At 42.5% G+C, this 12,728-nt stretch overlaps 1 protein-coding gene across 1 annotated transcript in view; it reads right to left on the bottom strand.

Annotated features, from left to right (window-relative positions):
• Positions 1-10,412, bottom strand: part of LOC134338907 (importin subunit alpha-7) — an 85,045-nt gene extending 74,633 nt beyond the window's left edge. Inside the window, exon 1 of the mRNA XM_063035088.1 lies at positions 10,380-10,412. Within this exon, the coding sequence (XP_062891158.1) occupies positions 10,380-10,383 (4 nt within the window). The 5' untranslated portion in view covers positions 10,384-10,412. The remainder of the gene's footprint in view (positions 1-10,379) is intronic.
• Between the last annotated feature and the right edge of the window lie 2,316 nt (positions 10,413-12,728).

Below are 12,728 nucleotides of genomic sequence, written 5' to 3'. Positions count from 1 at the left end.
TAAAAAGAAAGAAGCTCAATTCTGGATTATCAAATATGAACACAAGGTTGTGAATTGTTTCCACCTCAAGTAGTCATCAGGAGGAATAGACTCAGAGGTCAAGGTTATGGCAAATCAAAAAACAAAAGATTTTTTCCCCAATATTTAGTCAAAGAAAAACTCTGCTCATCTGATATGCTAAATTATGAGGTGTGATGGTGACACAAAGCTGGACAGCAAAAGCATTTTTCTGCATTCTGATGTGTCTGTGATGTCCCTGCAGGAAGTGGGCCTGGAAATTTGATAAGAAACAGGAAGTAACAATGATACTTTCAAATTACCATCAAACCAGTTCTGTCTACTAGTCACTGTATTTCTGCAACTATCCACCTGCTCATCCCCTACTCCCTTCATTTCTCTCAGGAAACCACTTAAAAAAAAATGTAATGCACAAGAGGTTTATTAGTGTTTCCAGGGATGAAGGATTTTAACTACATTAGAATGAAGCTGGTTGGACATTTTCCCTGAAGCAAAAGAACTTGAGTGAATAATTGAAAAAGTATTGTACAAAATTAAGATAAGATTAGATATGATAAAACAGCTGTCTGCATTAACAAACCAAAGGATACAGATTTACTGTGTCCGGCAAAAGGCAAGGAAATTAAAGGAAAAGAAGGGATTGATGATTTGTAACTCTCTGCAGTATGGGTGACAGAAAGTCAATCAGGGTTTTTAGTTGGTTAAGAACTAAGGGAAAATAATTTGCAGGACAATTGAGTAGAGCAAGGTAGGGGACTGGATGGATTACTTGACAAGGAGTCTGCAGATATTCAACCCAAATAAATTTGTTCTTTGCCATCTCTGAGGCACAAGGTAGCAACGTGACAGAAAACTGTCCATTTCCCAAAAGGAACATGACACCATCTAGCACAGAGGTTCCCAACCTTCTTTATGCCATGGACCCATACTGTTAATTGGGGGGGGGTCCATGAACCCCTGATCTAGTACAAAACAGCCAAGCTTGACTGGCAGCCATCCTACAATGCAGAAGATTTATCTCCACTGCTATGAGTGCACTACAACTGAAATGTTCAGCATCTACAAAATGTACTGTAACAATTCACTCCACTGGACTCCTTAGCAGGGGAAACATGTCTAGCATGTCAAACTCACTAACAATTTTATGTTTCAATTAAACCATCTCTCACTCCTGCTCGTTACCTTCTTTATGGCAACACTGCCATCTCAGAAACCAATCTGGTGAATTTTCACCAACTCCCTCTGTTGCACGTAAATCTTTTTTTAGACCAAAATTGCATAAAATATTCCAGATGTGATCTCTTAAGGCCATATATAATTGCAATAAGATATGTTTACACAAGTTCTCTGTCAATGAAGGCCATACGATGTACATTCCTAAAGAACATAAGACTCTGGAACAGAATCAGGCTATTCAGCCCATCAAGTCCACTCTCCCATCCCATGCCCGATTTACTATCCCTCTCAACCCCATTCTCCTGCCTTCTCCCCTTACTAATCCAGAACCTATCGACCTCCACTTTAAATATACCTAATGACGGCCTCCACAGCCATCTGTGGCAATGAATTCCGCAGATTCACCACCTTCTGGCTGAAGAAATTTCTCCTCATCTCTGTTCTAAAGGGACATCCTTCTATTCTGAGAATGTGCTCTCTGTTCCCAGACTACCTCACTGTAGGAAACATCCTCTGCACATCCACTTTATATCTAGGTACTTCAATATTCATAGGTTTCAATGTGATCCCCTTCATTCTTCTAAACTCCAGCGAGTACAGACCCAGAGCCATCAAACGTTCCTCATACCTTAATCCTCTGATTTCCAGAATCATTCTTGTAAACCTCCTCTAGACCTTCTCCAATGCCAGCACATCATTTCTTAGGTAAGGGGCTCAAAACTGCTCACAATACGTTCCAGTTCCTTATAAAGCAACAGCATTACGTTTGCCTTCCTTCCCACCAACTCAATCTGCAAATTAACCTTCAGGGAATCCTGCACTCACAAATCCCTTTGCACCTCAGGTTTTTGAATTTTGACTATGTTACGTACCCCGTAACTGGGTTGCCAAACCAGCAGAAATGGACCACGCAGTTGGAGTCTGGATTACTAGAACTAAGACAGTTTTATTACAGAAACAAGCAACATTGTACTCTAATCAAAAGGATAATAAATGCAACAGTTCAGCAATGATAACCACACATGTACACAGAATTAAGATAACAGGATCAATCAAGCTCTATCGTTGTCTAGGGGTAAATGACCAGTTTCAAAGTGACGCAAAGTTCAGTTCCATTTAGTTCAGTTCGCAGTAATCGCTGCCGTGGCGATGGACAATGTGGGGGGAAGGGAGAGAGAGAAAAAACGAATGAATATTCAAAACGGCTTCCACACACAGACCTGCGCAGGCAGCCTTCGGGCGAGTCCTTTGTGATGTCACCTGAGGTCACCGACCGTGACCCCTCTGTTTCCCGATACGATCGTTTCTCTGCGGTGAACCTGGCACCCAGGCAAGGGTGGACACACACCAGGTTCCCGCCGATCGTGCCTTTCTACCCTGTGCGTCTATGGCTTGTCCCGCGACCAGCCGTCCAAAACTTCCCACCGACTTGTGGGAGACGCACTGCTTCCAGGGTCTCGTTACCTCAGGATGTCGTGTGTCCTGCCTTAGCGATCCTGTCCCTTTTTATCCCCCTGCTGGGGTATCGCCTGTCCATCACTTCAAACAGTTCAGGGTTCAAAGGGGGAGCCGATCTTGACAATACCCAGACCGATGTCTCCTTCATTAACATCTCCAAATGCTGCTTCATTGTTTTTCCTTATCTCTCTCTCTCTCCTGAAGACAGGTGGCAGACCAACTGCTGATCCCACTGGTGCCAGCCCAGGCCAGCTAACATCTTAATTTATGTGTATTCTCGTCACAACTAGAAAATAGCCTATGCCTTTATTTCTTCTACCAATGTGCATGACCATACACTTCCCAACACTGTATTCCATCTGCCACTTCTTTGCCCATTCTCTCAATTGGTGCAAGTCCTTCTGCAGATCTCCTGCTTCTTCAACACAATCCACCCCTCCACCTAACTTTGTATCATCCTCAAACTTGGCCACAAAGTTATCAATTCCATCATCCAAATCTCTGATAGATAACATGCAAAGAATCAGTAGTAATACTTTTCTCACTATATGTTATTTATTTGTTGATTGAGATAGAGCATAGAATGGGCCCTTCCAGCCCTTTGAGCTGCACTGTCTAGCAACCTTCCGCTTTAACCCTAGCCTAATCACAGCATAATTTACAACGACCAATTAACTTACCAAACAGTACGTCTTCGGACCGTGGGAGAAAGTGGGACCACTTGGCGGAAACCCACATGGTCACGGGGTGAACACACAAATTCCTCACAGGCAGCAGTACGTGTGACAGTAATAAACCAAACGCAATATCAATATCATGGTGGCCATCTCTGAAACTTGGCTAAAGGATGGCTGCCATTGAAAGCTGAACATCCAAGGATATACGGTATATAGGAGAGATAGGTTAGTAGGCACAGGGGTGGTGTGCCTCCGCAGTAACATAAAAGTCGAAGCCCCCTTACATGTATAAGAAACAATATTAAATAATTAGAAAGAGATGACATAGGACTGGAAAGTGTAGCATCTCTATGGGTTGAGTTAGAAAGGGCAAGGGTAAAAAGGACTCTAATGGCAGTTGTATACAGGCCTCCAAACAGCAGCCGAGATGTGGATTACAAATTACAGCAGGAGATAGAAAAGGCATGTCAGAAAGGCAATGTCATGATAATTGTTGGGGATCTTAACATGAAAGTGGATTGGGAAAACCAAGTCAGTACGGGACCTCAAGAGAGAGAATTTGTAGAATGTCTAAGGGATGGCTTTTTAGAACAGCTTGTTATTGAGCCCACTAGGGGATCGGCTGTGCTGGATTGGGTGTTGTGCAATGATCCAGAGGTGATAAGAGAGCTTAAGTTTAAGGAATGCTTACGGAACAGTGATCACAATATGATCGTGTTTACATTGAAATTTGAGAAGGAAAAAATAAAATCCAATGTGTTGGTATTTCAGTGGAATACCTGTAAAGGAAGTTACAATGGCATGAGGGGGGAACTGGCTGAAGTTGACTGGAAAGGGACATTTGCAGGAAGGACAGCAGCGCAGCAATAGCTAGAGTTGGGAGGATTGAGAAGCTTTTAAAAACTACTTAGATTTACAGAAGGCCTTTCACAAGGTGCCGTACATGAGGCTGCTTAGCAAGAAAAGAGCCCATGGATTTACAGGGAAGTTACTGACATGGGTGGAGCATTGGCTGGTCAGCAGAAAACAGAGAGTGGGATTAAAAGGATCTTATTCTGGCTGGCTACCAGTTACCAGTGGAGTTCCACAGGGGTCAGTGCTGGGACCGTTGCTTTTTACGATTTGGACTACAGTATTAGTGGATTTGTGGCTAAATTTACCGATGATACAAAGATAAGTGGAGGAGTGGGTAGTGTTGAGGAAACAAAGAGCCTGCAGAGGGACTTAGTTAGTTTAGGGGAATGGGCAAAGAAGTGGCAAATGAAATACAATGCTGGAAAGTGTATGGTCATGCACTTTGGTGGAAGAAATAAACGGGCAGACTATTATTTAGATGGGGAGAGAATTCAAATTGCAGAGATGCAAAGGGACTTGGGAATCCTTGTGCAAGATACTCTAAAGGTTAACCTCTAGGTTGAGTCGGTGGTGAAGAAGGCGAATGCAATGTTGGCATTCATTTCCAGAGGTATAGAATATAAGAGCAGATATATGACGTCGAGGCTCTATAAGGCACTCATGAGACCACACTTGGACTATTGTGTGCAGTTTTGGGCTCCTTATTTTAGAAAGGATATACTGACATTGGAGAGGGTTCAGAGAAGATTCACAAGAATGATTCCAGGAATGAAAGGATTATCGTATGAGGAACGTCTGGCAGCTCTTGGGCTGTATTCCCTGGAGTTCCTGAGAATGAGGGAGGGATCTCATAGAAACACTCCGAATGTTAAAAGGCCTGAACGGATTAGATATGGCAAAGTTATTTCCCATGGTAGGGGATTCTAGGACAAGAGGGCACAACTTCAGGATTGAAGGACGTCCATTTAGAACTGAGATGCAGAGAAATTACTTTAGTTTGAGGGTGGTATATCTGTGGATTTTGCTGCCACGAGCAGCTGTGGAGGCCAAGTCACTGAGTGTATTTAAGGTAGAAATAGATAGGTTCTTGATTAGCCAGGGCATCAAAGGGTATGGGGTGAAGGCAGGGGAGTGGGGATGTCTGGAAGAATTGGATCAGCCCATGATTGAATGGTGCAGCAGACTCGATGGGCTGAATGGGTTACTTCTGCTCCTTATCTTATGGTCTTATAACATTGATAGGAAAGATATCATAAACTTGAAAGGGTGCAGAGAAAAGCTACAAAGATGTTGCTGGGATTTAAGGACTTGAGTTACAGGAATAGATTTATGCCAGGGTTAGGACTTTACTCCCTGGAGTATTGGAAAATTATGAGACGTATAGACAGGGGGACACTCAGAGGGAGGTGTGAATGTGTAATAAACTGCCAGCCCAAAGTTGTGGGTGTGGTTCAATTACAACATTTAAGAGAAGTCTGGATAGTTACATGGAGAGTTATGGTCCAGGCGCCAGTAGATGGAACTAAGCAGAAAAAATGGTCAATATGGACTAGATGTGCTCTATAATTCTATATTTTCTGTGTTCTAAGAGTATGCTTGAAAATGGTGCAGGGCAAAAGAGCAGCCACTGTCTTAATGAAGAGCAAACTCAAAAGGCCAGATGGCCAACTCCTGTTGCTAAAGTCTAATGTTAAAACATAATGCTCTTGTAAGCAGTATATGAACCAACAGGGACAAGCCATCTTATGCCTTTTTCCCAACCTGTTACACTTCCTGTCATAAACAATCAACCCTTTACAGCACAGAATCAAGCCCTTCAGCCCAAGCTGAATTAGTCCTATTTGTGCAAAACCCTCTGAACTCTCCAATCTATATACCTGAACAATCCCATTTGTCCATAACCCTCAAACCATTTCCTATCCACATAGCTGTCTAAATGCCTTTCACATACTATAATTTTGCCATTGTACCCACCTCTATCACTTCCTCTGACAGCTTGCTCCACATACCCACCAACTGCTGTGTGAGAAAGTCGTTCCTCATGTACCTGTTGGTTCCCTAAGGTTGTCAGAGCCAGGGGATGATTGTGGGGATAAGCTCCCACTACCTATTAAATGCTCCCAATGGTGTGAGCCTCAAATAGCCTCTGACGACCAAATACAGCTCCTGACTTATATGTGTGGCTGAACTACTAGGCCTGGTGGAACAGTTACTGACAGGAGAAGGGGCAAAGGCAGGTTACTGGTGCCTTAAGCCAGTCACTTTGGATAGATGGGGCTCGTCAACCATAGTGGGCAGCTCATCTGGAAGGAAAGTTCCGCTGTCTTGTGCTATACCCACTCCTGGGGAAGGCTTTGGCATTAAATCCCAAGGAATATCCAGACTGGAGACCCTAAGGCAGTCCTACATTGAGTTCAGCACTGACTGGAAACTCCTGTGACGCTGCTGGTGCCAAACTGTATCGGTCTCTACCATTCCTTTGCATACATCAGCTGCATGGAAAGGGGAAGCCTGTTACATGAGCAACAGCTTGCTTTCCATATCAAACTGCCCTGGCCTGCGACTCACTTTGGCAGCTGGGATGTGACAACCATGGTCGACCCCGACTAGCAGAAGGCCTCTAATGTCCCTTTGAAACTTTTCCCCTCTCACCTTAAATTTATGCCCTCTAGTTTGAGACTCTCCTGTTCTAGGAAAAAGACTGTGATTATTCACCTTATCCATACGATTCTTATTAGAATCAGAATCAGGTTTATTATCACCGGCATGTGTCATGAAATTTGTTAACTTAGCAGCAGCAGTTCAATGCAATACATAATCTAGAAGAAAAAAGTAAAAAAAAATAATAAATAAGTCAATTACAGTATACATATATTGAATAGATCATTTAAAGTACATCTAAAAGGTCACCCTCAGCTCCTAAATGCCAGGGAAAAAGCCCCAGCCTATCCAGTTTCTCCTTATGACTTAATACTTCCAGTCCCAATAACATCTTTGTGAATCTTAGAACACAGAACACTACAACACAGTACAGGCTCTTCGGCCCAAATGCTGTGCTGACCTTTTACCCTACTCTAAAATCAATCTAACTCTCCCCCCCGGCCACATAGCCCTCCACTTTTCTATTACCCATGCACCTATCTAATTGAGTTTCTTAAATGTCCCTAATGTATCTGACTTTATCACCACCCCTAGCAGGGCTTTCCACACTCACCACTCTCTGGCACCATCCCCCCCCCATATACTTTACCACCACCCCAACAGGGATTTCCACACATTCACCACTCTCTGGCACCATCCCCCCCGCCCATACTTCCCTCCAATCAACTTAAAATTATGCTCCCTGGTATTAGCCATTTTCACCCTGGGAAAAAGTCTCTGGGTTTTAGAAGACCTTTTCCGTGTATTGATATCCTTCCTGCAGGTATGGAAGCAGAATTGTATACAACCTTCCAAGTGTGGTCTCACCAACATCTTGTACAGTTGTAAGATAACTGCCAGATTTTTGCACTCATCGGCCTGACAAATGATGACAAGAGTGGTGAGTCACCACATTGTCTACCTGCATTGCCATTTTCAGATCCACGTGAAAGTCCTTGATTGTGAACCTCTTGAAATGTGGATTTATGACAAGCCACTAATTATTCCAATTACAGGCAAATGGGATTAACGCACAGAGACCTGTTGGCATGGATAGGTTGAACCAAAGGTTCATTTCCAAGGTTCATAACTCCACTGAAGCCACCAGTGTCACGTTGACAGACCTGCATTTAGTTGTTCACCACAGCCTTTCTTTCCTTGTCAAACTAGTAAACATCCATTCCTTTGACTCCACGCCCTCGCCAAAATAAATCACAGATTATATTCAATGCAAATTTAAACCTGCAGAACAAAATAACACACCCTCCTAGCTGTGATTACTAATACTTTATGTTAATTACCAAACCTACGTTATCACTGAAGCAAAGTTAGAAAGCTCTCTACCCAACAGCATTGTGGGAATATCTTCAGTACATGGTTTCAGTAGTTCATAAAGGCCCAGCACCACGTTCAAGGACAACTAGGAACTGTCAATAAATTCCAAGACTTCCCTCTGATGCCCACCTCCTGAAGAATGATAAAAAAGAGACCTCGTTCGTATGGTCAAGACACAGACGATTCCATTCACTTCTACCCCAAAATGGAGAAGCTAATTCTTCGGTTATCCAGGCCACTGTTCATTCCTCAACCAGCACAGCTAAACAGATTAAGCAGCCATTCATCTCAAGGATCTTGTCTTTTCAATTGGCTGCCTAAAAGTGACTACATTTCAAAAGCAACTTATTGGCTGAAGTGTATTGTGAGGTCATAAGGACATAACAATGATAATAAAAATGTTTCATACACATCATTTTATTTCTCCTTCCTCCATAAGTAGTTTCTTATGATTGATCATTCTTATGAGTCTGACAAAACCACAGAATACTTTACAAGATAACCAATGTTGCCTGGACTAGAGAGCACGGCTTATGAAGATAGGCTGAGCAAGCTAGTATTTTTCTCTCTGGAGTGAAGTCGGATGAGAGGCTACTTGATAGAGCTGTACAAAATGATACGAGGGTGGATAGCCAGAGACTTTTTCCCAGGGCAGAAATGGCTAGTACAAGGTGCGTATCTTTAAGGTGATTGGAGGAAAGTACAGAGGTACATTGTTTTTTTACACAGAGAGTGGTGGGAGGATTGAACACCCTACCAGGGGTAGTGGTACAGGCACATACATTAAGAAACTTGTAGATAGACACAATGATGATAAAATGGAGGGTTATGTCCGAGGGAAGTCTTACGTTGATCTTAGAATACATTGAGGCCGGCACAGCATCATGGGCTAAAGGGTCTGTACTGCTCTATGTTTTAGCATTCTTGCAACATTATCCAAAAGTAAAAGAATCAGTTTGCTACATCAATTCAATATAACTGAAATTCACAATGAAATCTGCTTGACTCAAGGGGCAATGTACTTGGATCACTTCAAAACAAAAGTCCATTGCTGCTCCCTCCTCCAGGAAACAACTACCTCAGTTCCATGGACTACTACTTCTATGGGATAAAAGCTCAGAAGCTGGTGAGTGGTCAATTTAGTGCAGCAAAAGAAAGAGGTTCATTCTAAACACAAAAGATTCTGTGGATGCTGGAAATTCAGAGCAACACACACACACAAAGTGCTGGAGGAACTCAGTAGGTCAGACAGCATCTATAAAAATGAATAAACAATCGACATTTCAGGCCAAGACCCTTCATAAGGACTAGCAAACTTGTGTCTATCTACAAGTTCCATTCTGTTACATTATTTCTACTCAGTGACATAAGCTCATAAAGAAACGCATGGCAGAATATTTCAGACCAGTCACACTCATAATTCAATATCACATGTGGACTGAAGGATGATTCCTATATTCTGAACAAGCACAAGTGCAGGGAAAGCCACCAGATGTAGGAACTCAAGTTCCAGGTTTCGGAGTCTGACCAACAACTGGTACCACAGTAGTTCATCCTCAAAGCTAACTGCTTCATTGATGGTGCATTTTCAAAGATGGTGTTAATCTATGTTCCTTAGGCACAGTATAAAGAGGAGATAAAGATACCTAAATGCAAAATCCAGGGTAACAAAATGCCATGGGTGTGTGAACTGCAGGTGGAGGGGAACTACAGGTGTCAGGAGACTCGCATTTAATAAATTCAAGAGAAATGAGACAGCTGTGGCACAGGTTAGTGGAGAGATCAGTGAAAATCAAATCAGAGGAAGGGGGCAGAAAAAATGTGCAGTGGAAATTAGAAGGTACAGGCTGTCTCAGTGGGATGGGAAGGTTGGTTCTCTTTGTATACATCTCCATTCGTCAGAAAACACACAAAACTCACTCAATATCCTAACGAGACCTCCATAGTTTTGTCATGAATAACATCAAAAGCATGTAAGAGTGATTAGAAAGAACAATTACTACAAGTGGAGAGGGAACTAGTTCTGCTATATGTAGTAATGAACACACACACAGCTCGTTTGCACTAGGGTGCCTAGGACTTTTGCACAGTATTGTATCTAACTCCCTCCCTCCCGGACCCTCCCCATCTCCCTCGCTGACCCATGTCACCTTCCCTCAGCCTGCCGCCCTTCCGACCCCCGCCCAGCTCTCTCCCCCGACCCTTCCCTCAATCACTCACCCATCTTCCCAAATGGGAAACCTTCGTTCCAGAAACGACTCTGCGGCCAAAATGGTGGTGGCCTGACGGAAAGCGAGTGGTCGAGCGCACGACTCCGCAGTAGTTGCGCTTTATTCAAAATGTATCTTCAGTGGAAGTGATGGGAAACTCTCGGCGATAAACCATCTCCAATACCTTCCCCCACCCCACACCTTCCTTTCAAGTCTTTGTATTATATAAATCCAACGAAAATTTTTGAAAAATAGTATTGTTGCCAATTTTATGAGAGAATGTTCCAAGATTCTGGGAATTAACCAAGGGCACTAATGGAAGTTCTGCATTTGGACTGTGGACAATCCTTGTTAAAATGCCAGGCCAAAGATCAATAAACAGTATAGGTAATCAGGTGGAAAGCAGAGAATGGAGAATGATGAACATGAGTTATAACAATCATCCCCTTTTAGTTCCAAGAGTAATTCTACCTCAAGTGCCATTTCCCTTTATTTATTTAGCAGAGAAATAAAGAGTCAGAATCAGATTTATTATCACCTGCATATGACGTGAAATTACTTAGCAGCAGCAGCAGCAGCAATTCAATGCAATACATAATCAAGCAGAAAGAAAAAATAATAATAAATAAAATAAAACCTAATAATAAACAAATCAATTGCATATATTGAATAGATTATTAAAAATTGTGCAAAAAACAGAAATATTGTATATTTAAAAAAGTGAGGTAGAGTCCAAAGATTCAAAGTCCGTTCAGGAATCGGATGGCAGAGGGGAAGAAGCTGTTCCTGAATCGCTGAGTGTGTGCCTTCAGGCTTCTGTACCTCCTGCCTGATGGTAACAGTGAGTAAAGGGCATGCCCTGGGTGCTGGAGGTCCTTAATAATGGATGCTGCCTTTCTGAGACACCACTCCCTGAAGATATCCTGGGTAATTTGTAGGCTAGTTCCCAAGATGGAACTGACTAGATTATAACCTTCTGCAGCTTCTTTTGGTCCTGTGCAGTAACCCCTCCATACCAGACAGTGATGCAGCCTGTCAGAATGCTCTCCATGGTACAATTATAGAAGTTTTTGAGTGTATTTGTTGACATGCCAAATCTCTTCAATCTCCTAATAAAGTATAGCCGCTGTCTTGCCTTCTTTATGACTACATCAATGTGTTGGGACCAGATTAGATCCTCAGAGATCTTGACACCCAGGAACTTGAAGCTGCTCACTCTCTTGACTTTTCTGAGGATTGATATGTGGTTCCTTTGTCTTACCCTTCCTGAAGTCCACAATCAGCTCTTTCATCTTACTGATGTTGAGTGCCAGGTTTCTCTTTCTAAAACAACATTTTAGAAAGAGAAACACGAGGAAATCTGCAGGTGCTGGAATTTCAAGCAACACACATAAAAGTTGCTGGTGAACACAGCAAGTCAGGCAGCATCTCTAGGAAGAGGTACAGTCGACGTTTCAGGCCAAGACCCTTCGTCCTGACTTGAAAGAGGTGTACAAGATGATAAGATGCACAAATTGAATGAACAGCCAGAGACTTTACCCCCAAGACACAAGAACACTGGATAAGAACAGTGTAAATAATATATTGGGGACCTAATGTCCAGAGATCCTGAAGCAGAGATAAAAAAAAGATGGTTAAAACACTGTGTTGGGCAGCTTTTCACCAAGTGCAGCATCACCAAAAACTTATACAACTCCCTGACTGACAATGGCTAGTGTGCCAAACACCTTTTCCCCACCCTGTCTACTTGTGACACTGCTTTCAACAAACTTGAATTCCTAGATTCCTCAGCACCATTATATTCCCTCGTACCCTACCATCCATAGTCTAAGTCCTACACCGGTCTGAGTTTCCAAAATGCATTACCTCACACTCGGTTTACAGTGTACCCATTAGATTAAAATTTTCATAACTTGCTAAATTCTGGGAGGGTACCAGAAGACTAAAAAATAGACAATGTGAGCCCCTTGTTCAATAAAGGAGAAAGTCAAATGGCAGGGGAGAATGGTGGATAGATAAATTAGATAGATGGAATAGATAGATTAAATAGGTAGATAGATAGATACGTTATTGATCCCAAAGGAAATTACAGTGTCACAGTAGCATTACAAGAGCACAGATATACAAATATTAGAAAAATAGTAGGAAAGAATTTTTAAAAAGTTACTTTAAACACTCTAACATGAGGGGGTCATCGCTTCCCTGGCTATAAGTTGACTCATTATAGAGCCTAATGGCCGAGGGTAAGAAAATTCATATAGGTAGCACAGTTGTCTTAGTCTGTCACTGAAAGTGCTCCTCTGTTCAGTCAAGGTGGCATGCAGAGGGTGAGAAACATTGTCCAGATTTGCCAGGATTT

This window comes from Mobula hypostoma, chromosome 28, assembly GCF_963921235.1.
Source record: "Mobula hypostoma chromosome 28, sMobHyp1.1, whole genome shotgun sequence".
Lineage (NCBI taxonomy): Eukaryota > Metazoa > Chordata > Chondrichthyes > Myliobatiformes > Myliobatidae > Mobula > Mobula hypostoma.
The sequence above is the reverse complement of the archived record's forward strand: the minus strand, read 5'-3'. Positions and strand labels throughout refer to the sequence as shown.